At 44.1% G+C, this 26,096-nt stretch overlaps 1 protein-coding gene across 1 annotated transcript in view; it reads left to right on the top strand.

The window, feature by feature from the left end:
* The first annotated feature begins 2,314 nt into the window (after positions 1 to 2,314).
* LOC144501205 (uncharacterized) overlaps positions 2,315 to 26,096 on the top strand; it is a 37,125-nt gene continuing 13,343 nt past the window's right edge. The window contains exons 1-7 of the mRNA XM_078224646.1: positions 2,315 to 2,476; positions 3,428 to 3,632; positions 9,397 to 9,575; positions 14,766 to 14,931; positions 18,245 to 18,406; positions 21,854 to 22,008; positions 24,724 to 24,905. Of these exons, the coding sequence (XP_078080772.1) occupies positions 2,405 to 2,476; positions 3,428 to 3,632; positions 9,397 to 9,575; positions 14,766 to 14,931; positions 18,245 to 18,406; positions 21,854 to 22,008; positions 24,724 to 24,905 (1,121 nt within the window). The 5' untranslated portion in view covers positions 2,315 to 2,404. The remainder of the gene's footprint in view (positions 2,477 to 3,427; positions 3,633 to 9,396; positions 9,576 to 14,765; positions 14,932 to 18,244; positions 18,407 to 21,853; positions 22,009 to 24,723; positions 24,906 to 26,096) is intronic.

The following is a 26,096-nucleotide window of genomic DNA, read 5'->3' as shown; positions in this document are numbered from 1 at the left end:
ACTACCCTTGAACTTCCTTCCTGCATCTACCCTGACGAGTCCTGTTAGAATTTTATAGGTTTCTATGAGATCACCCCTCATTCTTCTAAACTCCAGCGAATATTATCCTAACCAACTTAATCTCCTCATACGTCAGTCCTGCCATCCCAGTAATCACTCTGGTAAACCTTCTCTGCACTCCCTCTATAGCAAAAACATCCTTCCTCAGATAAGGAGACCAAAACTGCACACAATATTCCAGGTGTGACCTCACCAAAGCCCTGTATAGTTGCAGTAAGACATCCCTCCTTCTATAATCGAATCCTTTCCCTATGAGGCCAACATACCATTTGCCTTCTTTACCCCCTGCTGCACTTTCATGCTTACCTTCAGCAACTGATGTACGAGGACATCAAGGTCTCATTGCACACTTAATTTAGAGCCATTCAGATAATAATCTGTCTTCCTGTTTTTGCCACCAAAGTGGATGACCTCACATTTATCCACAATATACTGCATTCTGTTATGCATTTGCTCATTCACTCAGCTTGTCCAAATCGCACTGAAGCATTTTTGCATCCTCTGATGAAGGGAGGATTTTGAGAGGGATGAAGGGGTGCACAGAACAAATAGCTCTGAATTTTAACAGAAAAGTGATGGACAAGAATGTTGAGGCCTTGATGCAGACCCTCCTTTCTTGTCCTGGTGGCTCTTTTATCCCCACACCCCCACTTTTTGCCTTCAAACAACCGCACAACCTCAAACAGACCATTGTCCGCAGCAAACTACCCAGCCTTCAGGAGAACAGTGACCACGACACCACACAACCCTGCCACAGCAACCTCTGCAAGGCGTCCGGATCATCGACACGGATGCCATCATCTCACGTGAGAACACCATCCACCAGGTACACGGTACATACACTTGCAACTCGGCCAACGTTGTCTACCTGATACGCTGCAGAAAAGGATGTCCCGAGGCATGGTACATTGGGGAGACCATGCAGACGCTACGACAACGGATGAATGAACACCGCTCAACAATCACCAGGCAAGAGTGTTCTCTTCCTGTTGGGGAACACTTCAGCAGTCACGGGCATTCGGCCTCTGATCTTCGGGTAAGCGTTCTCCAAGGTGGCCTTCACGACACACGACAGCGCAGAGTCGCTGAGCAGAGACCGATAGGCAAGTTCTGCACACATGAGGACGGCCTCAACCGGGATCTTGGGTTCATGTCACACTATCTGTAACCCCCACATCTTGCATGGGCTTGCAAAATCTCACTAACTGTCCTGTCTGGAGACAATACACATCTCTTTAACCTATGCTTAACCCTCTCTCCACTCACATTGTCTGTACCTTTAAGACTTGATTACCTGTAAAGACTCGCATTCCAACCATTATTTTGTAAATTGAATTTGTGTCTGTATATGCCCAGTTTGTGAACTGAAATCCCACTCACCTAATGAAGGAGCAGCGAACGCTCCGAAAGCTAGTGGCTTTTGCTACCAAATAAACCTGTTGGACTTTAACCTGGTGTTGTGAGACTACCAACTGTTGGACTTTACCACTCCAGTGTTCCCATTCCTGTTTACCATTCAGCAACAATTGCTGGAGGAGCTGTATGAAATTCAGGTGAGAACCTGAGTCTGGGTCATGTGGAAGGAAGTCATGGTATCCTGAGGGGCAGGAGGGAGAGGAGGAGAAACTACAAATCATCTGTTTCATATTAACATCATTGTACATATTGGTGGCTGGCCATGAAATAACTGAGTATAAAGATATTTAAAAAAGTAAAGTTTATTTATTAGTGTCACAAGTAGGCTTACATTAACACTGCAATGAAGTTACTGTGAAAATCCCCTAGTCGCCACACACCGGTGCTTGTTCGGGTACAGTGAGGGAGAAGTTAGCACGACCGATGCACCTAACCAGCATGTCTTTCGGACTCTGGGAGGAAACTGGAGCACCCGGAGGAAACCCACGCAGACACAGGGAGAACGTGCAGACTCCACACAGACAGTGACCCAAGCTGGGAATTGAACCTGGGTCCCTGGCGCTGTGAGGCAGCAGTGCTAACCACTGTGCCATCGTGCTGCCCCAATCACACTGACCTCTACAAAAAAGCATTACGAAGCATGCCTAAATTGTGGAAAGAAAGAGCTTGCATTGATATGGCATCTCTCATGACCTCAGGACATCCCAAAGAGCTTTATAGCCAAATAACGTAGGAAATTTGATAGGCAGGATCTTGGTCTTTCCTTATAGCAAAATCTTTGAAAAAACAAATGAACTCTTATTTTCTTATACATTTTTTCTCTGATCCTGTCTGCTTTGATTTTACCAGACATTTATCATCTGATGAACACTTTCTTACTGCACCGTGGGTTGCTCATAATCCAGCTGTTGCATTGCCGCACCCAACAATGTTAAATGATCCTTTTGATCTGTACATTGATGCAATACGTTACATCCCAGACAACGCAACCATCACCAAGGTAAGACATGGAGAAAGCACATTGAGTATTGATGTAATGAGGGAATGGGATATATTGCAAAATCTCAGGGTTGATTTTCACTATTGGTGAGCAGTTGGGGGAGCAACTGTAACAATATCATCATGGAAGGCCCCAGGCATTCTGATGTTGGGATCTCGTTTGCATGCAAGCAGTGATATTCTAGCCTGTTGGTTCTGCAGGATCCTGCTATCTTGGAAGGGGAGCAGGAAATGTGGAGGAGAATCCACAGATTACAGGCTTGAAACAAGGGATTAAAGTGAAGGATGGGTCAATTGTGGGGGACATGAGAGCATTATTGAAGTGCAGAAGATTAGCAGCTAGGCATGGGGAGAGCAATTATACTCATGTTATTACGCAAAAAGCACCAAATGAATTATAGGTTATCATTCCCAGAGTTGCTTCGGTGATTCCATCAAGTGATATTGTTCTGGTTGTTTCCCACTCTGTGTAGTGGCCAGTTCTAGTCATTAATGTGCAATGACTGACATCCAATCAATGTCATAGAACTCTGATTTGCATTGAGTAATGATCCCCCTGCCAGTATTCAGGGATGTTTGCTCCTCAGTCTATGGTGATTTAGCTTATCTCCATTGGGGTTCTACAGTTGACCTCCAATCTCTGAATCAAAGAGCAGTGTCACTATCAGAAATCATGCTCATGAGTACAAATGTTTCCAATGCTGGAAGTACAAGTGTGAAGATGTTTGCTGAAAGCAGGATTGGATTTAACTGTAGTATACTCCCACCTCTGACTATAATATGACATTTAACATGGAAGTAAATTACTGGAGGGGAAACAGTCTCTCTAGAACCTTAGTTCAGGAAGGAGTTAGCGCCTTTGTGAAGGGAGAGGTGATAGAAAGAAGTTTGGCTTAGTTGGTGTGATCCTATAGAGTTTTGAAATTTACTTCTTTTTATTGACACTCTTAAGGTGACTGGACGAATACTGCACTCAGGCCGGGATGACCTCCCTGATATCTTGGCTTTTCCAGGACTCAACAGCCCAGCAAGATCCCCAGAGTTCCATTACTGCATGACTGTAAATGTGAAAGGCAGAGAAACTCTGGATCCCAACGTGTCGATTTTGCTTAGGGTGTACACAATCGATTGTGATACAGGCAAGCTGGTTATTATAGGTGAGTGATAATAAACTTGTAAATTAGGTGAATCTTTTACTCTGTTAGAAAGTAAGATCAAGCTGGGCAGGATCCCAGAGGGAAACCTGTCCAATTTCAACCCCACACCCCGCAGACCAGAATCTACTGGGAGGGAAGTGCAAAATTCCAGCCCTGAAAATGTTGGAATTCTGAAATAAAATCAGAAAGTACTAGAACTACAAAGCAGGTCCATCAGCATGTGTTAAGTGAAAAGACAGGACGCATCTTCTCTTTTCAGATGGCGATGGACCCCTTTGTATTTCCAGCATTTTCTGACATGATTTTAGTCGTGGATGTGGAAATGGAAGATTGTGGAAAGGTGGTAATTGCACTGGACTCGTAATCTGGAAGCCCAAGCTAATGCCCGGGGGACATTCATTCAAATCCCACTATGGCAGTTGGTGATATTTAAATTCAATTAATGAAAAGGAAAAGAAATGTGGAATTGAAAGCTAGTCTCAGTAATGGTGAAACCATCATCTCAATAGAATCATAGAAAGTTTGTGGCTCCAAAAGAAGGCACTTGACCCATCGTGTGTGCACCATCTGAAAATCGAGCCACCCAGTCTAATCCCACTTTCCAGCATTTGTGATGTAGCCTTGCAGATTATGGCATTTGAGGTGCATTTCAACATACCTTTTAGAAGAGTTGAGAGTTTCTGCCTCTTCTACTTTTTCAGGTAGCGAGTTCCAGACCTGCACAATCCTCTCAGTGAAATTATTACTCCTCATCTCCCATCTCACCTTTCTAACAATCACGTTGAACCTATGCCCCCTTGTCACTGACCTCTCTGCTAGAGTAAATAGGCCCCTCCCCTCCACTCTACCTAGGCCACACACAACTTTGTACATCTCGATTAAACCTCCCCTCAGCCTCCAATGTTCTAAGGAGAACAATCCCAGCCCATCCAATCTTTCCTCATAGCTGCAGTTTTCCAGTCATATAGTCATAGAGGTTTACAGCATGGGAACAGGCCCTTCGGCCCAATTTGTCCATGCTGCCCTTTTTTTTAAACCCCTAAACTAATCCCAATTGCCCGCATTTGGCCCATATCCCTCTACACCCATCTTACCCATGTAACTATCTAAATGCTTTTTAAAAGACAAAATTGTACCCGCCTCTACTACTACCTCTGGCAGCTTGTTCCAGACACTCACCACCCTCTGTGTGAAAAAATTGCCCCTCTGGACCCATTTGTATCTCTCCCCTCTCACCTTAAACCTATGCCCTCTAGTTTAGACTCCCCTACCTTTGGGAAAAGGTATTGACTATCTAGCTCATCTGTGCCCCTCATTATTTTATAGACCTCTATAAGATCACCCCTCAGCCTTCTAGGCTCCAGAGAAAAAAGTCCTAGTCTATCCAGCCTCTCCATATAACTCAAACCATCAAGCCCCGGTAGCATCCTAGTAAATCTTTTTTGCACTCTTTCTAGTTTAATAATATCCTTTCTATAATAGGGTGACCAGAACTGCGCACAGTATTCAAGTATGGCCTTACCAATGTCTTGTACAACTTCAACAAGACGTCCCAACTCCTGTATTCAATGTTCTGACCAATGAAACCAAGCATGCTGAATGCCTTCTTCACCACTCTGTCCACCTGTGACTCCACTTTCAAGGAGCTATGAACATGTACCCCTAGATCTCTTTGTTCTGTAACTCTCCCCAACACCCTACCGTTAACTGAGTAAGTCCTGCCCTTGTTCAATCTACCGAAATGCATCACCTCGCATTTATCTAAATTAAACTCCATCTGCCATTTGTCAGCCCACTGGCCCAATTGATCAAGATCCTATTGCAATCGGAGATAACTTTCTTCACTGTGCACTATGCCATTACTCTTGGTGTCATCTGCAAACTTACTAACCAAAATTTCTCAAAATCCCCTCTGTACCTTCTCTAATGCAATTGTATCCTGTCTGTAATGAGGCTGCATCAGGATGAAACTACCTTAGTTTGTCGGTGAAAACCCATCTGGTTCACTAGGGAAGGAAATTTGCCATCCTTACCTGTTTTGGCCAACATGTGACTCTGGACCCACAGCAATGTGTGGTTGCCTCTTAACTGTCCTCTGCAATTGCCTAAAAGTTCAAGGGCATTTGGGGATGGGCAACAAATGCTGGGTTTGCCAGCGATATCCACATTCCACAAAAGAATAATAAGTCTTCGTGAAGTGCTCAATCTTGTTTTTTGTGGTCCATGTTATCATTCCTTCAATTAAGTTAAGTTCTGGTATGTTCAGGTTTGTACATTTGTATAAAATGAAGTGTATTATTTAGCTGTTAGGGTCAGAGACTCACTATTCTTGTCTTGTGAAACTTGGTGCCTTAGGATGAGATTCCTAATATTAGGAATGCTTGGACTGCAGTGGTTCAAGAAGGCAGCTCACCACCACATTCTCAAAGGCAGCTAGGGATGGGCATTAAATGCTGGCCACGCCAGCGACACCCGAGTCCCATAATAATGTATTTTTAAAAATTGGGGTCTGTTTTTTCCAGTAAGCTTAATAACAAGTATTCTCCTGGATTTGCACTGAATGTCATTAACTAAGTTTGTCACATCCGTTATTTATTAAGGCCAGCTAATTCACCTTTAGCCCATTAATGAAGTGGACAAAAACGTAGTAGGGTGTAAATTTACACGAGGTGGTTGACCGTTCAGTCTGTTTCTGTGGCACGGTGGCATAGTGGTTAGCACTGCTGCCTCACAGCGCCAGGAACCCAGGTTCGATTCCCGGCTTGGGTCACTGTCTGTGCGGAGTCTGCACATTTTCCCTGTGTCTGTGTGGGTTTCCTCCGGGTGTGAGATGGGCTGGTTAGGTGGATTGGCCATGCTAAATTCTCCCTTAGTGTACCGAAACAGGTGCCAGAGTGTGGCGACTAGGGAATTTTCACAGTAACTTCATTGCAGTGTTAATGTAAGCCTACTTGTGACACTAATAAGTAAACTTTATACTGTTGCGTAGTGCATATCCATGCCTTAAATACATTATGTGCAGAATTCGCTTGGAAGGCTTCAGGATCCCGCCATCAGACTCAAATGCAGGTCAAAAACCAGCACTGTGGAACAGTCAGCTGTGATTTTCCCCAAATTGGCCGGTTAGTGGCCAGTGACTGCCTGAATTGCTGGAGGGAAATTAGAGGCCTTCCAGCATTGGAAAAGCAGTCCGCTGCCTTTCCAGGTAAGTGACAGGGAGGGCACTCTCAAGATGGAAGCACCTTCTCTCCAACGTTTTAACTTCAAATTTAAAAATGGCCTCAGCAGCTAGACCATCATTGTCAGAGAGAGTTCCTTCACCGGATGGCCTGTGGCTGCTGCTGAAACCAGTTAAGCCGGAAGGGCTTCAAGACTGCTGGAGCACTGGCTCCATGGGGAGGCGATGACCTATTATCGCTAGACTATTAATCCAGAAACTCAGCTAATGTGCTGGGGACCCGGATTCGAATCCCGCCATGGCAGATGGTGGAATTTGAGTTCAATAAAAAATATCTGGAATTAAGCATCAACTGATGACCATGAAACCATTGTCAATTGTTGGAAAAACCCATCTGATTACTAATGTCCTTTAAGGAAGGAAATCTGCCATCCTTACCTGGTCTGGCCTACATGTGACTCCAGAGCCATAGCAATGTGGTCGACTCTCAACTGCCCTTGGGCAACCAGGGATGGGCAATAAATGCTGGCCAAACAGAGACACCCATGTCCCATGAATGAATATTTTAAAAATCCCAATCTGTTACAGGTAGCTACACTGTTTCCCAAACCTCTGGGGCCTTGAATGCTGAATGGAAAATTCCAATTGGCCTCTGCCCAGGCATGGGATGGAGTCAGAGAACCAGCACACTAGCCGGCAGTGCAAACTCTGACCCCCCACCCCCCAACCCCAAAATCTCCATCCCTAAAAATTCAGCTCAGTGACATTATGGACAAACAATGTTTTCGGCAACAGAGTTCTGTGCCACAAGCGATATAACTCAGGTTCAAGTCAGGGATTCATCGTATGACAAATTCCCTAACTCAACTATGCTACTCTGCAATGAGAACGTTTTGAGGAAAGTGCTTTGCATAAACCAAGTGCTTCACCGTAAGAGGGAGAGGAGGAGGAAACAGTGGATGTGGTAGATCAGAGAATCCACTCATTGCCCTCTTGACTGGGGCAGTGTTTGTTGCAGGGAGACTTACAGAAGAACCGAAGTTTTAAAAACTGTGCATTTAAAAAAATAATGTAGGTGATTCTCTGACCTTGCCATGCCGTTAGTAGATATCGTCGGCCCCGGAGAATAGCGTGCAGACCTAAAAATCTGCTTTGCACCCAATGCCAAACAGATTGTGAGTCTGATTCGCATGTTTGGAGTAGGATTTAAATATGTTCAAATTCCAGTGCACAGAATTCCCTGGCCTTGGGGCACAGTGTGATACTGGCAAGAATCACTACTGGTCTCCAATAGCGGAAACCTGGCTCAATGGTCATGCCTGGGGTCTCTGAGGACACTGAAGGCCCCCAGGTGACCGGGAGCATGGCCAGGCAGTGCCCATCGGCACACCGGAAGTGCCCAGCAGTGGCCACTGGACAGCCCAGTGGTGCCAATTGAGTACCACCAGTGTGCCAGTTTGATGCTGCCAGTGCCTGTTGGGTACTGCCAGTGTGCATGTTGGGTATTGCCAGTGTGCCCGGGCAGTGCCAAGAGGGGGGATCTGTGTGGGTGGTCATGACTGGGAGCCATGTGGGTGAGGGTCTGATGGGGGGTCGGGGGGGGTTGTGCAGGGGTGGATCGTGAAGGTGGTCTTGATGGGGAACAAGTCGGGGTTCCTGATGGGGTGAATGCTGGGGATCGGGACGGGGAACCCATTGGGAGGGCCCTGATGCTGACAACCCATGTTAGAGATGGTGTGGGGGAACATACCGCCAATGGGAGGGTGGGGCCCAATTTCTGTGCGGTGATGGAGAGTCTCTGTGGTGGAGATCGGGGTGCCCTTGTGAAACAGTGACTGAACGCTCAGAAGCTGGATTCACCGGTGTTTTTAGGTCCTGCACCCCACCTCCCAGTCCTGGATTGTTTGGGAGGATTGCAGTGCAGCACACACCTGAGAGAGCGGCACAGATCCTCCCATTATCCTCGTCGTTATGACACTTAGAAATTTTTTGGAAGAATTCCACCCATGTGTATGCATAAAGAGATAAATTTATTTTTGATTGGAATTGTAGTCACATTGTAAAAGCATCCATAAAGGTTTCCTTTAATCTAGTGGAACATGTTCATTTTGTTTCCCATATGCAATTTAGCTATAAATACTGACCAGTGTGAATCTTCATAAATGCATTTATATCACTCCATTAGAGACCTGAAGAATTGTACCCAAGTGAAATTACAAGAATATTTCAATCTTTCAAAATCATAACAATAAATATAATTTCTATTGAAGCTTATAGAGTGTCTCACTGTTTATTGAAACCCTGTAATGTATCCTATTTGTTTAAGGGTAAGTGTCCTTTATATGAGCTTCACCACTATCACTATAAAATGTCACCATGGAATAAAGTAACCACTCATAATACAACAGCCACTAGATGGAGCTTATTTTAAAATAGATTATAAAATTTAAATGAGTGTATGCTGTAACTGTGAGGAAAATACGCCACCTGCAAGTCTCTGATAACTGGGCACTGAAGAGTTATTGCCAACATTTTTCTCTCCCCTATTTGTGTATTTATTTGTTTCCTGTTTGATTTTTTTTTCAGGCTGCACCGTGGTTTCCTTGTTCAATGAAAATGGGGAGTTAAATGTTGGAGGATTCCAGCTCAAATTGAGCCAAGAGATGCCATCAAAAAAACAGACTCCTCTTACTGCATCATCACTCAATCATCAACCTACAGTTCCCTGCTGCAGCCTGTTAATTCGGCTTTTACCACACACACAGGTAATTCAGCCTCAGTCATGTTAGATGCATTCAGTTTTTGTGTACCTATAGTGATGATTCACAGCTCACTTTTGTAAAAAGTGGTTCTTATAAGAAGTGACATGGATTTACTTTATGATATCTATCAGACATGTCACAAAATGCTTCACAACTGAGTTAGTTTGAAGTGCAACAACAGTGCTTGTATGAATACACACAGTGTGGGAGTTAATTAACTCAGTTATTTAGATGCCTACCGTGTGATGCAGAATGACACCAATGGTTCAATCCCGCTATAGACTGTGGTAATTCATGAAGACTTGTCTCCTAACCATGCCCATGCTTGTGGAGTGGTGCCCCTCAAGCCATATATAACCAATTGTCTGTCACTCTCTCTCTCTCTCAAATGGAAAGAGAGGCTATGATGCTTTGTGGACTGTTACAAGTTACACACAGTGTCCATTTTGCATATGACAAGATTTCACAAATAGAGCTTAACAAATTAATCTGTGTTAGGTGGTGTCAATTAAAGAGAAAATATTAGTCAGTAAACTTTAGTGCTAAAAGTCGGGCAGGAAATGGCCTAGTGGTATTATTGCTAGACTATTAATCCAGAACCTCAGCTAATGTTCGAGGGACCTGGGTCCGAATCCTGCCACAGCAGATGGTGGAATTGGAATTCAATTTTAAAAATCCAGAATTAAGAATCTACTGATGACCACAATACCATTGTCGATTTGTCCCATTAATGTCCTTTAGGAAAGTAAAATAAGGGCCCATGGTATTCGAGGCAAGGTACTAACATGGATTGACGATTGGCTGTCAGACAGAAGGCAGAGAGTTGGGATAAAAGGTTCTTTCTCAGAATGGCAACCGGTGACAAGTGGTGTCCCGCAGGGTTCAGTGTTGGGGCCACAGCTGTTCTCTTTATATATTAACGATCTAGATGACGGGACTGGGAGCATTCTGGCCAAGTTTGCCGATGATACAAAGATAGGTGGAGGGGCAGGTAGTATTGAGGAGGTGGGGAGGCTGCAGAAAGATTTAGACAGTTTAGGAGAGTGGTCCAAGAAGTGGCTGATGAAATTCAACATGGGCAAGTGCGAGGTCGTACACTTTGGAAAAAAGAATAGAGGCATGGACTATTTTCTAAACGGTGACAAAATTCATAATGCTAAAGTGCAAAGGGACTTGGGAGTCCTAGTCCAGGATTCTCTAAAGGTAAACTTGCAGGTTGAGTCCGTAATTAAGAAAGCAAATGTAATGTTGTCATTTATCTCAAGAGGCTTGGAATACAAAAGCAGGGATGTACTTCTGAGGCTTTATAAAGCACTGGTTAGGCCCCATTTGGAGTACTGTGAGCAATTTTGGGCCCCACACCTCAGGAAGGACATACTGGCACTGGAGCGGGTCCAGCGGAGATTCACACGGATGATCCCAGGAATGGTAGGCCTGACATACGATGAACGTCTGAGGATCGTGGGATTATATTCATTGGAGTTTAGGAGGTTGAGGGGAGATCTGATAGAAACTTACAAGATAATGAACGGCTTAGATAGGATGGACGTAGGGAAGTTGTTTCCATTAACAGGGGAGACTAGGACGCGGGGGCACAGCCTTAGAATAAAAGGGAGTCACTTTAGAACAGAGATGAGGAGAAATTTCTTCAGCCAGAGAGTGGTGGGTCTGTGGAATTCATTGCCACAGAGGGCTGTGGAGGCCGAGACGTTGAGCGTCTTCAAGACAGAAATTGATAAATTCTTGATTTCTCGAGGAATTAAGGGCTATGGGGAGAGAGCGGGTAAATGGAGTTGAAATCAACCATGATTGAATGGTGGAGTGGACCCGATGGGCCGAATGGCCTTACTTCCGCTCCTATGTCTTATGGTCTTATGGTCTTATGGAAAGGAAATGTGCCATCCTTACCTGATCTGGCCTACATGTGACTCCAAACCCACAGCAATGTGGTTGATTCTCAACTGCACTTGGGCAACTAGGGATGGACAATAAATGCTGGTCAGCCAACAATGCCCGTGTCCCATGAATGAATTAAAAAAGCCTTTGGCTCTTTCTGGTGTATTCCCACTGTAACATCGTGCGCTGGAAGGCCAGAGCTCTAGACCAGGATAAGGATATGCTGGGTCTTAGAATTGCATTACAATTTCCAGGATGACCAATGGGAACAGCAGGTGGGGGGGAAGGTGGGCAGGCAGTGCCTGCATCTGGCCCAAATTCAGGCCATGAGGAAAAGTGGACACTATCGGGCAGCAAGATCTTCAAAAATCTATCTAGCTCAGCCTTGAGCCATGGTTACGTGAGGCAGGCCGCAAAGTGAAGTTATTCCACAATCAGATTAGCCATCAACTTATCGAATGGCTTGATGAGCCTATTTTTAAAGATTTTACGTAAAGAGTTTCTATGCAAGTAAGACATGGTTTGATGATTGAACAAAGGACAGAAGTGGAAGCTATCTTAGGCTTCCAGCCAGGATCATTGCTGGATCCCTGAAGAAAAATGTGAATTTCTTATGAAGTGAGCTGTGGGAGGCATCTTTAAGTCAGCCCCGCAAAACATGGCCGACACCCTAGATTTGCCCCTAGCATCACAGGCACTTGCCAAACCTGTGGAAAACAGAGGATCTATCTCAGAAAGTTTGCTGAGGTTAGTGGCAGAGGTGCTAGATAGGCACATCCCAGGTTTTATGCTCCTTTGCAGACTCCCTTTGCAGATTTTCAGAGCGTTAATAACACAGAGAACATCAAACGGGCAAACTAATTGAGAAAATTCACTCACATAACGGAGAAAAGAAGAAGAATATCAATGTATGTGTTGTGACCCTTGTGCTATCCTGTTTAAAAATTTAAGGTGAAAGGCTGCTGCGGACAAGAAGGTGATTTTTTGTAGCCAATTGTTTGAAATTTCTAATATTTCTGCGTGCCTATTTGTGCATCTGCACTATTCAATATGGACATTTAAATTTTGAGAAGAATTCTGCCTTTCTGAGCATTGCTGTGTGTCTGCTATATCCCATCCCATCCTGTATTGCTATGATGATAATGATGGAAAAGGTAATACCACCTAATACCACCTACAGGGCAGCACGGTAGCACAGTGGTTAGCACTGCTGCTTCACAGCGCCAGGGACCTGGGTTCGATTCCCGGCTTAGGTCACTGTCTGTGTGGAGTTTGCACGTTCTCTCCGTCTCTGCATGGGTTTCCTCCGGGTGCTCCGGTTTCCTCCCACAATCCGAAAGACGTGCTGGTTAGGTGCATTGACCCGAACAGGCGCTGGACTGTGGCGACTAGGGGAATTTCACAGTAACTTCATTGCAGTGTTAATGTAAGCCTTACTTGTGACTAACAAAAAAAACTTTAAACTTCAAAAACTAATTTAAATATAGCTTACATTTAAATATATTTGGATCAAAATCCTGGAATTCCATCCCTAACAGCACTGTGGATTTACCTACACCTTAAGGGCTGCAGCATTTCAAGAAGTGGAGATGCCGGCGTTGGACTGGGGTAAACACAGTAAGAATTCTCACAACACCAGGTTAAAGTCCAACAGGTTTATTTGGTAGCAAAAACCACTAGCTTTCGGAGCGCTGCCCCTTCGTCAGGGCATATAAAGACACAAACTCAATTTACAAAATAATGATTGGAATGCGAGTCTTTACAGGTAATCAAGTCTTAAAGGTACAGACAATGTGAGTGGAGAGAGGGTTAAACACAGGTTAAAGAGATGTGTATTGTCTCCAGACAGGACAGTTAGTGAGATTTTGCAAGTCCAGGCAAGTCATGGGGGTTACAGATAGTGTGACATGAACCCAAGATCCCGGTTGAGGCCGTCCTCATGTGTGCGGAACTTGGCTATCAATCTCTGCTCAGCGACTCTGCGCTGTCGTGTGTCGTGATGGCCACCTTGGAGAACGCTTACCCGAAGATCAGAGGCCGAATGCCCGTGACCGCTGAAGTGTTCCCCAACAGGAAGAGAACACTCTTGCCTGGTGATTGTCGAGCGGTGTTCATTCATCCGTTGTCGTAGCGTCTGCATGGTCTCCCCAATGTACCATGCCTTGGGACATCCTTTCCTGCAGCGTATCAAGTAGACCATGTTGGCCGAGTTGCAAGAGTACGTACCGTGTACCTGGTGGATGGTGTTCTCATGTGAGATGATGGCATCCGTGTTGATGATCCGGCACGTCTTGCAGAGGTTGCTGTGGCAGGGTTGTCATAGCAACATAGTCCATGGTGAGTCTGATGGTGGGATGGATTTTCGCCAGAGCAACATAGTTGTCATAGCAACATAGTCCATGGTGAGTCTGATGGTGGGATGGATTTTCGCCAGAGCGAAAAACCGCACCGACCTCCTCAGAAGACAAACACGGGACACGGTGGACAGAGTACCCTTCGTCGTCCAGTACTTCCCCGGAGCGGAGAAGCTACAACATCTTCTCCGGAGCCTTCAACATGTCATTGATGAAGACGAACATCTCACCAAGGCCATCCCCACACCCCCACTTCTTGCCTTCAAACAACCGCACAACCTCAAACAGACCATTGTCCGCAGCAAACTACCCAGCCTTCAGGAGAACAGTGACCACGACACCACAAAACCTTGCCACAGCAACCTCTGCAAGACGTGCCGGATCATCGATATGGATGCCATCATCTCACGTGAGAACACCATCCATCAGGTACACGGTACATACTCTTGCAAGTCAGCCAACGTGGTCTACCTGATATGCTGCAGGAAATATATAGGTGATCGTGTTTGGGAGCATTGGCCTCATGTTCACTAGGAAATGCTGTGTTCTCCAAAATATTTTGGGATAGGATGGAACAGGTCTCACAACCTAACAATACTGCGGAACTAGTAGACAGTCCTGAGTTTAATGCAAAAAAATCTGCTTAGATTGATCTTCGGATATTCTCATTTTTCTAATCTAATATTACAGCAAGGAGGTATCTTTACCATCGTGCCACTGAGGGAATTTAACAATTCTATTCTACCAGCTGAGTTGTCTGCGTATGGCTGAGAATACTGAAGGCAAAATAAAAACTGCCATTTGCTTGGTGTCGTTAAGTTTTGTTTTGTAATTGATTTCTCAGTTACCCTTTTCACCCAATCCCTCAGAATCAGCATAAACAATTAAACACAACAATGAAATCCTTCTCCAAAATGTCCCAATTTCTTTTTGCTTTGGCCAGGATCCTGTGCCTCCCCCGAACTATCTGAGTGGATTTTACTTCACCGGCGACTCAAAACCAAATCAATCTGAGCTGGAGATAATTTCATCCTTCCAGCAGGACAAGGAGTTCCCAAATTCCGTGGGTGATGCAGCAACACGGTTAATGACCAAGGAGCAGACACAGGGTAAGGAGTTCCTTTAGCATGCATTCCCTATTAATAAGAACATAAGAACTAGGAGCAGGAGTAGGCCATCTGACCCCTCGAGCCTGCTCCGCCATTCAGTAAGAACATGGCTGATCTTTCTGTGGACTCAGCTCCACTTGCTCGCCCACTCACCATAACCCTTAATTCCTTTACTGTTCAAAAATTTATCTATCCTTGCCTTAAAAACATTCAATGAGGTAACCTCAACTGCTTCACTGAGCAGGGAATTCCACAGATTCACAATGCCTTGTGTGTGAAGACGTTCCTCCTCAACTCAGTCTTAAATCTGCTCCCCCTTATTTTGAGGCCATGCCCCCTAGTTCTGGTTTCACCTGCCGGTGGAAACAACTTCCCTGCTTCTATCGTATCTATTCCCTTCATAATCTTATATGTTTCTATAAGATCTCCCCTCATTCTTCTGAATTCCAATGAGTATAGCCCCAGTCTACTCAGTCTCTCCTCATAAGCCAACCCTCTCAACTTCGGAATCAACCTAGTGAATCTCCTCTGCACCCTCTCCAGTGCCAGTATATCCTTTCTCAAGTAAGGAGACCAAAACTGTACACACTACTCTAGGTGTGGCCTCACCAGCACCTTATACAGCTGCAACATAATCTCCCTATTTTTAAACTCCATCCCTCTAGCAATGAAGGACAAAATTCCATTTGCCTTCTTAATTACCTGCTGCACCTGCAAACCAGCTTTTGTGATTCATGCGCAAGGACACCCAGATTCCTCTGCACAGCAGCATGCTGCAATTTTTTAACCATTTAAATAATAGTCCATTTTGCTGTTATTCCTACCAAAATGGATGACCTCACATTTACCAACATTGTACTCCATCTGCCAGACCCTCGCCCACTCACCGAGACTATCTATATCCCTTTGCAGACTTTCAGCGTCCTCTGCACACTTTGCTCTTCCTCCCATCTTAGTGTCATCTGCGAATTTTGGTCCCCAACTCCAAATCATCTATGTGAATTGTAAACAATTGCAGTCCCAACACTGATCCCTGAGGCACACCATTTGATGCTGAATTAGCTGATCTTGCTTGACTGTGACGGAACCATACTGAAGCAAGAAATCAAGTGTTCAGGAGACAAGGGAGAAAACTAGAAAAAAAATTGGAGTACATTTCTTGGCCTTCAAATGAAGCACTGCAGTGAAGCACACCTTCAGATAGGCGGTATGCTACCAATGTAGCACACATTCCTAATTTCAATTGACACATTTATTTTTTCTACCACTGCTTCTCCCTCTCTTGTTTCCTCTTCTCCTGAAAGCATTTACTTTTTACTGGAATGCAGTTCAAAGGCACTGCTGGCTGGTACCTCAATCAAGTGACAGTTGTTCAAGTGTGAACCAATATGGTGCATATCAGCAAACTCATGGTGAGCACCATCACAGCTGTATCAAGTCCTTACTTCCAAACGTGTGCACTTCTAGCTACTGACCAGGAGAGGGTACTTTGACTAATTTTCCTCCACCTAACCTGGCAACACTGAAGCCAAACTTGGCACCAACACAGCCAGACTAGCTGAGATTTGCCAATTCAGCACAGAATAGGGTTGTCAACTCTGGATGGACATATTCCTGAAGGCTTCATCTCAACTTTTCATCTTTAACAGCCCAAACCAATCCTTGTTAGTGTTTATCCTCCATGCAACCAATGTGCTAATCGCATATGTATGCTCATTTTATAATCCTTTTATTATCCTCTCCTTCAAGCACCTCATAAACCTATTCTTCCTTATCTGTTGAAGGATTGTCACCTGTAAATACATGAAGAAATGAATTTGTACAAAGTACAATATTAAGCTGTATGTGTGTATTATCATCATTATATGATATAATAATGTTATATATCAATATTATAATGACAGAAGTGCAAACTAAAAAGCCCCGTACTCTGCCAATCCTGTTCCAGCCACGAATTCATATACAAACTAGTCTAAAATGGACTCTACCCCACCCAATTTTACCGATCTAATCTTCTGAGGAAATATTCTAGATCACTTCTTCTGAATAAGTTACATCAAATGGATCTTCAGAATATATGCCCAGCCTTACATGCATTGGTGGAGATGTATTGAATAGAGGGAGTCAGAACATCTCAGCTTTGAGTTCCAGTCTATGTTAAATTGGTTGATTTCAGCTAGGCTAGTAGCTGTGATGCTACAATGGATCTCAGTAACTCAGAGTATGCCTCAAATAAATTGTAATGGTTTAGCCTGTTTGCTCTCAAGGACTGGGTTCATGAATGATGATTAGCTACTTTGGTTGTGTATCAGAGAGTTGCAAGTATACTTGTTAAGGAGAGGGAAAGGAGAACGATTAGAACAAGTAGACCAGCCCCTTTTAAGATCAGTTTCAGTTTGATTTGAACTGGGTGTAATTTACCAAACATTGTACACACTGTTCCCAATATGATATTGAATTACCTTCTCAATGAATACACTGTTTTCTGTACTTGTAAGAAAAAGGCAGGAAGTTTTTATCATCCAATTCATAACTTCAACCCAATTCTAAGGTTAAGAGGTGGGATTTTATACTACTGATTATGTACAACTGCATTAAATAACCCTCCACCATTCACATAAAACCACTTTGTTTGACTAGAAATTCCCTAAAGTGGCATTTTGAAGTTGCCATTGTCTGTGTGGAGTTTGCACTTTTACCCTGTATCTGTGTGGGTTTCCTCCAGGTGCTCCGGTTTCTTCCCCACAGTCCAAAGATGTGTGGGTTAGGTTGATTGGTCATGCTAAATTGACCCTAGTGTCAGGGGGATTAGCAGGGCAAATGTGTGGGGTTACGGGAATAGGACCTGGGTGGGATGTGGTCGGTATAGACTCAATGGGCCGAATGGCCTCCTTCTATACTGTAGGGATTCTATGAGTTGCCGAGATTGGGTATAGTGGGTCCAGAGACGTAATTATCAGAAAGGACTTGGATTTAAAATTAATTGTGGTATCTGTTCAGACCCAAAACATTAGCTTCTTTTTCTCATTTCAATGTTACGATCCTATTTCCAATAAATTTGTAGTGCTTCGTGATTACTCGTGCTTACAATTCCCTCCATGGCTTGCCACACCCTATCTGACTCGGGACTCCTTTGCATCCATGTGGCTGACTATGTTATTGCAATCTGTTATATATTAAAATAGCAAAATATCTTGCCAGATCTTTACCATTGTGACCTAGATCCTTTGGAAACTTAATCTAAATGTCAATACAATAAATATGTTTGGAGTGCAGTGTGTATTCTCCTATAAAATCTTTGCTGCCTTTATAGTTCCCCCTGAACAGTGGATGGCCTGGTACAAAGAAAGACTAGATGGCAAGAAACACCTCTTACCGCATCAGCCACCAGCACATCTTAGTGTAGCCCGTATGGTTCGATATCACCAACGAGCCGGAATACGTCTTCGAATTTCTCAAGTCTATGGGTTGAAAGGTCTGTATATTATTCTGTGCTTCTCTCCTACTTCACAAATGTAATACAGATTTGACAAAAATTATTGTCTGTGGTTGAAAACAGTATGGGAGGGGTTAAAATTCAAAGTTACTCATACAAAGTTACTGATATTTCTCAAATGAAAATGCAAGAACTCAGAATTCAGATGCACTGATTGTGGTTGGTCCCACAACGTGTAAAGTATTATGCAAAGCACAATAGCAGTTGTAAGATGCTAATTGGGTTAAATGATGATTTTTTTCATTGTGTGGCAAGCATCAAATAACATTATCAAAGATTGGCTATAGACTTGCTACATAGGGTGGCGGCACAGTGGTTAGCATTGCTGCCTCACAGTGCCAGGGATCTGGGTTCAATTCCCGGCTTGGATCACTGTTTGTGTGGAGTTTGCACATTCTCCCCGTGTCTGCGTGGGTTTCCTCCGGGTGCTCCAGTTTCCTCCCACATTCCAAAGATGTGCGGGTCAGGTTGATTGGCCATGCTAAATTGCCCCTTAGTGTCAGAGGTAATAGCAGGATAAATATGTGGGGCTACGAGGATGGGGCTGGATGGGATTGTGGTTGGTGCAGACTCGATGGGCCAAATGGCCTCCTTCTGCACTGTCGGGATTCTATGATTCTATGACTCATAATTCTATGATTCTATGACTCATAATTGTAGTCCTTTGTTTCACTTCTTGTTTGCCCTTTGAGCTGAAGATGTTCGTATTCATCAACTGCAGCGTTTGGTCAGGTTCTGGCACATACGGAGGTGATTGCTAAGGCTGATCTGCACTTGGGCGGCTCTGCTGCGAATGGAATGGATATCATGGACAATTGAATTTTGGATGCATTGCTGGCTCAGGATTTCTTCTCCTGGCATTTTTTCTATGTCTCTGATATGCGCTTGCTTTCAAAGGAAGTGGCACTGTTCTGCATTTGATTGCACCTATGCAGTAATCCTGAGCGACTTGAAATCAATATCAAAATTCCTAAGTGAAACCTACAGAGTGTCCTTGTGGTACTTCCTTTGACTACCATAAGAGCACAGCCCAGACTCAATTCTCCGTGGAACATTCACTTTGGCAACTAAGGACAAGGTATTTTGGCTACATGACCAGCCCAATTCAGTTGAGATTGTCTCAATATGGCGTGGATGCTTGGCATGCCAGCTCAGTGAACACCTCAGTGTTTGAGGTGTAGGTACACCCACAGCACTGTTAGGGAGAGAACTCCAGGATTTTGATCCAATGACAGTAAAGGAATGGTGATATATTTCCAAACCAGGATGGGATTTGGATTGGTGGGAAACTTCCAGGTGGTGGTGTTTCCATGTGTCTACTGCCTTTGTCTTTCTGGATGGTAGTGGTTGTGGGTTTGGAAGGTGCTGTCAAAGGAGGCTTAGTGAATTCATGCAGTGCATCTTGTAGAATCATAGAATCCCTACAGTACGGAAGGAGGCCATTTGTCCCATCGAGTCTGTACAGATCTCGATCCCACCCAGGCCCTATTCCTGTAACTCCATGCATTTACTCTGCTAATCCCCCTGACACCCGGGTCAATTTAGCATGGCTAATCAACCTAATCTGCACATCTTTGGACTTGTGGGAGGAAACCGGAGCACCCGGAGGAAACCCACAGAGACATTGAGAGAAAGTGCAAACTCCACACAGACAGTGACTCTCGAATTGAACCTGGGACCCTGGCACTGTGAGGCAGCAATGCCATCCCAATGTAGATGGTACACAGTGCTGCCACTGTGCATCGGTAGTTGAGAGAGTGAATGGTTGCAGATGGGGTGGCAAACAAACTGGCTGCTTTGTCTTGAGTGGTGTCTTGAGTGTTGTTGGAGTTGCACTCATCCAGGCAAGTGGAGAGTATTCCATCACATTCCTGACTTGTGCCTTGGAGATGGTTAGTTATTCTCCACAGAATTCCCACCCTATGATCTGCTGTTGCAGCTAAAGTATACATATGGCTAGTCCAGTTCAGTCTCTGGTCAATGGTAACACTCTGGGTGTTGATAATGGGGAATTCAGTGATGGTAATGCCAATGAATGTCAAGAGGCGGGTATGATTCTCTCTTGAGATGGTCATTGCCTGGCACTTGTGTGGCACAAATGTTTCTTGCCACTTGTCAGCCTGAGTCTGGATATTGTCCAGGTATTACTGCATTTCGACATGGACTGTTTCAGTATCTGAGGAGTCGCCAAATGTGCTATCAGCAAACATCTATCCTGAGGAATTCCTGCAGTGAAGACTTGAAACTGAGATGATTGACCTCTATCAACAACAACCATCTTCCTTTGTGCTAGGTACGAGTCCAACCAGCGGATATTTTTCTCCTTGATACCTATTGAGTCCAGTTATCTGGACATAACAGTTTTGTTATGGCACCTTGATGCCACACTCAGTCAAATGCTGTCTTGATGTCAAGGGCAGTCCCTCTCACTTCACCTCTGGAGTTCAACTCTTTTGTTCGATATTTGAACCATGTCTGAAATGAGGGGTTCTGGTGGAACCCAAACTGAGTATGTGCCATGTGAAAGCATAGTTGATGCTCCTTCCATCTCTTTCCAATGATCGAGAGTGGACTGATGGGGCGGTGGTAATTGGTGTTTTTTTGTGTACCGACATACCTGTCAATGTGTCAAGCAAGAGCCCAACATTGTATTGTTGGGCTCTATGACTCTATTGCGGGCAATTGGGATTAGCTTAGGGGTTTTTTTAAAAAAAGAGCGGCATGGACAAGTTGGGCCGAAGGGCCTGTTTCCATGCTATAAACCTCTATGACTCTATGATTGCCTTGTTAGAGATAAGTGAAGATTATTGGCTCAACTTCCAAAGGGTATAAATAGACACAGCTGGAACAGATATGGGGATGGATTTTATATGGAGTTTGCGTCTCTGCCGAATTGGATGCACAATAAACTTGGTGAAGGTAAAAGACAAGCTGTTGTATTATCATACATATATCAGTTAATATTAACAATACCAGGGAAATTTCCCACGCTGCTGGGCAGATACCAGTGTTATAGTTGTCCTGGTTAGTGGCGCAGCAAGTTTGGGAGCATAAGTCTTCAGTACTATTGTCAGAATATTGTCAGAGCCCACAGCATTTGCAGTATCTACCACACATTGCAGTTGATCCTTCAGGACAACAAGAAATGCACAGTAAATGCCGGTTTGCCAGTATTGCCCATATTCCAAGAAAAAAGTATGAAAATATTTAGATGCTTTGTCACAATAGTTTATAGCTTGTGATATGAAAGAGTCAAAGAACAGTATACAGCACAGGAACAGGCCCTCCGGCCTTCCAAGCCTGTGTCGATGTATTACATTCTTGCATTAGCTAATGCAAATTAGCTAATAAATTACATCTGCACTGTTAAGCAATCACTTTTTTCAGTTAACTAATTTTTTAAAAATTAATTTTTCTCTTCTCCAGAAAATGGCCTTTACGTGAATGCTTTTGCCAGAGTTCTGAAAGGTGACAATGCATTGCGACTGCCTGATACAGGGGACAGAGATGAAAAATTCTTGACCCGTATTCATGACTTTGCCAGCCTTCAGAGATCGCCTTGCTGGAAAGATCCAACTTGGGTAGGGAGCAGAATAATATGTTTCAATTACTTGCAGTCATATCATGCTTTATTAAGTCATAAAGAAAGACTTGCATTTGTGTACTGCCTTTTATGACCACTGGTTGTCACAAAGCACTTTGCAGCCAATGAAGTACTTTTGAAATGTACTCTCTGTTTCAATGAAGGAAAATCAAAGGGGATGATCTTACCAAAAGAAATTCTAAGTGCCGAACGAGTGTGAAAACAGGAATCGCACCGATTTTTTTCGGGAGAGTTAAAAATCCAATCTTACCACACTCTGAGGAAAAAGATTCAGCAAGAACCGTTTGCGGCCAGCAGGATAAGGGGGCAGGGCTTAAGCTCACCTGAAAGCCAGCAGTTTGCAGCAGAGGGTGCTGTTGCGCATGCGCAGTTCTCTCTGTTCTGTGCAGCAGCACTCAGATAAAACAAAATCCCATAATACCATTTGAAAGAAAGCAAAAGATTTTTTTCTTGTGTTCTGGCCAACAATATGACAAATCATTGATTTGCTGTTCATTATTTTAATTACTGGTTCTGAAACATTGTGACAAATTTTTTTCCCCAACAGAAATATACTTCAAAAATGATTTGTGGCAGCTTGCAATTCCATATTAAATGTTTGTTCATAGAAATCATAGAAACAGAAAGAGGCCATTCAGCCCATCGAATCTGCACCGACCACAATCCCACCCAGGCCCTACCCCAATATCCCGACATATTTTACCCGCTAATCCCTCTAATCTATGCATCCCAGGACACTAAGGGGCAATTTTAGCATGGCCAATCAACCTAACCCACACATCTTTGGACTGTGGGAGGAAACCGGAACACCCGGAGGAAACCCACGCAGACACGAGGAGAATGTGCAAACTTCACACAGACAGTGACCCAAGCCAGGAATCAAACCCAGGCCCCTGGAGCTGTGAAGCAGCAATGCTAACCACTGTGCTACCGTGCCGCCACAGTAGCACACCCATAGTATAACAGAGAAAATGATGTAGGACTGATGCAAACTTTTTATTGACTGTGATGTTTAGTTCTGTTGTTAACCAGTGAAGACTTGTAACTGGTATATTATAAACTAAATTTTGCAAGGCTACACATACTTCTGTCACCAAGTCTTCCTCAAGAGGAATGTAGATTGGAGTACAGGGACCAAAGTTTCACTCCCAAGTCAGGTGTGCAGAGTCAGTAAAATTACTGACTTGACAGAAACGTCCCTGAATGTTTAGATTTTCATTCTGAGGGTTGGGGGTTGGGGTGGTGTGTGTACAAGTACTGAATGGAGTTGGGTCTGCTGTCGCTGGAAATTCGGGACACAGCCACAGGGGCTGTCAAATGACGAGATGGGCCAGTTGAATGCTCCATGTCCCAGTTGTAATAAAAACAGTGAAACAAAATACAGCCCTCTAGCCCTCATCTCCCTTCACTCCCCATACATTCATGCCACCATGCCCCCTCCCCACCCAACCCCTATAGCCCCTCATACCTTCCATGCTAACCAATGCCCCTGTTCCCACCTGATGGCACCTAACACTCTCCTTGCCACCATATGCCCCTCTACCCACCCCATTATGCTTCATATCCTCCATAGCAACCAGGACCCTCCAATTATCCTTCGTAGCCCCTCCAGCCCTCTGTGCCAACCCATAAGCCCTCACTCATCCCGATGGCTCTTTATAGCTCCATTCCAGTTTAGTGTGAACCCATGCCCCCCCCCCCCCCCCGCCACCCACTACTTTTTGCCCTTACACCCTCCATGCCAGCTCACCCAGTATCCACTATGGGTAGACCTCAGGAGCCATGCTGAGATGAAATAAAATAAATTTCTAGTTATCTATTACAGAATTCACTGTATTAAAAAAACACTCTGATTTAAAAAACAGCCCATTCAATACATTTAAATCCCATCCATTATAAAAAGTCAAACATGTATATTCATATCTCTGGCATCAGAGATGGATAATCACTTTATAACCACTTGGACTGTCAATCAAACTGTGAACTTAAAGGCACCTACTATGATAATGACAGGCTGTGGAAGCAATCAAACAGCACTAATATTATACTCTCCATAATAACCCTCAGGCATTTGTCAACAAACATATGTTGAAATTGATTTTTTTCAATTGCAGGCTGTTTTTCTGTTAATATTCGAAGAGCAGGCAATTTAAGTAACCTGACAGCTTAATAGTTCCACAGACTTTATCCACTTTTTACACACATTCATTACCATTCTTAAGAATCCCAAAGGGTACCTGAACTGCTCCAAAAGGGTACCTGACTTCTCCAAAGAATTCCAGCAGGTTTAGACACTTTCCTCAAATTTTTACATTTCACGAGCCATGTTTCAGAAATTTTGGTGACAGAAATTGCTTCTGATTTAAGGCAGCTGCAATTTTAAATGTGCTGTTGCCTTTGTGAACCATGGATGTGTGAAACATGTCTCCTCACAATGGTGGGTGGGGGGTTCTGCACATTTTGGTTAAGGCGCAGAGTCCTTCCATCTTTGCGAAAATTCAGGCCCAGTTATGGAAATCAGTATGTCCAATTATGTTGCTCATAACATAGTGAACAACCTCAAAAACAGAAGCAATGCAAATGGGAATTGCTCTGCTGTCCAAACCACATGTCCATCCACCAACACTCCATGCCAGAAGCAGAGCCCAACAGTACCTCTATTGTGTTTGATTTTAAACCTTTTATTCCTCAGGTGTTACATCCATACTGGGATATCCACAGTGTGCTACTGGTCCAGATATTTGGTATCAATGTTATCTACACGCCTGATCATAATGGTCAACAACCAGGCAAAGTCACATCACACACAGGAGAGCAGCCAGAACTGGATGCGCTGTTACAGCTGGGGTGGTCGGCAATCCCTCTTTTTTGTGGGTAACTGCACATTGATTAATTCATTTATCCGGTCTCTGAAATTTAAAAAAGGCTGTAACCTTGGTTGTTTATAACTTTCAAGGTACAAACATCTTCTTCCATGCACTGTAGCATCATTCTATCTTTTTTTGGTATAACTGCTCTGCATTGCAAAGCAACCCCAACCCACCTCACTTCTGAGTTGGGGTTTCTTCCTTATGCATGGGGAGATCCTGGAATGATTTCCACCAATGGGAAGGAGCCCACCATTAACTCCAGGGAATGCTGGTGGTGCCGCAGTATCCATAGAAGATGTGGAATCTTAATGAGGCAGAGTTCCCCAAATATCAAAGTGTTTGGGGTTGACTGAGGAAGGAGGCCAGGAGCCCCCAACAAGATCATCTCATTCCACTGGGGTCTTTGGGGCCTTTACAGCTGCTCTCTGGGGCGTGCTGCCACCTCCCACATTTACGAATGTATAAAGTTTTATTCTACAATGGATCAAAAAGAAAGAAAGCACTTTCATTCCTATAGTGCCTTTACTGGGGTGGAATTTTCTGGCCGTTCACACCGGTGGGATTTTCTGGCCGTTCACACCGGTGGGATTTTCTGGCCGTTCACACCGGTGGGATTTTCTGGCCGTTCACACCGGTGGGATTTTCTGGTGCCGCTGCAGTGAACGGAGATTTGGCTCAATGCCTAATTCTCCGTGCTCACTTACAGCGGCACCAAAGTGTGAACAGCCTGTAAAATTGCGCTCTGGATCTTCCAACATTCTTTATTCCCAATTGAATATGTTTGAACTGTAGGCATTGTTGTATTGTAGGAAGTGCAGCAGCCAATTTGTGCCCAGCAAAGTACCACAAATGGTTATTAGATTATGACCAGATAATCTAGTGATATTGGTTGTGAGAAAACTGTTAATGAGAACATCGGGAGATCTGGCTGACTGTTCTTTAGGATAGCACCATGGGATCTTCTATGTCCATCTGAGCGTGTTTAACTTCTCATTTAAAATAACAAGCTTGAGGAAAATGAGAAACAAATCTTCATTTTGCAACAAAGGCTCGTACATTATAGCATTCACCCAACTGCATAAACGGTACTCTGCAGGAAACAGGAAAGTAGATTGTGGTTTGCAATGGTGCATCTGCAGCTTCTGTCTCCAGTGCTGCAGAGTGCTCCAGACTCATCTGCTTACTTCAGCTGAAC

The sequence above is a fragment of the Mustelus asterias genome, chromosome 12 (genome assembly GCF_964213995.1).
Source record: "Mustelus asterias chromosome 12, sMusAst1.hap1.1, whole genome shotgun sequence".
Taxonomy (NCBI): domain Eukaryota; kingdom Metazoa; phylum Chordata; class Chondrichthyes; order Carcharhiniformes; family Triakidae; genus Mustelus; species Mustelus asterias.
The sequence above is the reverse complement of the archived record's forward strand: the minus strand, read 5'-3'. Positions and strand labels throughout refer to the sequence as shown.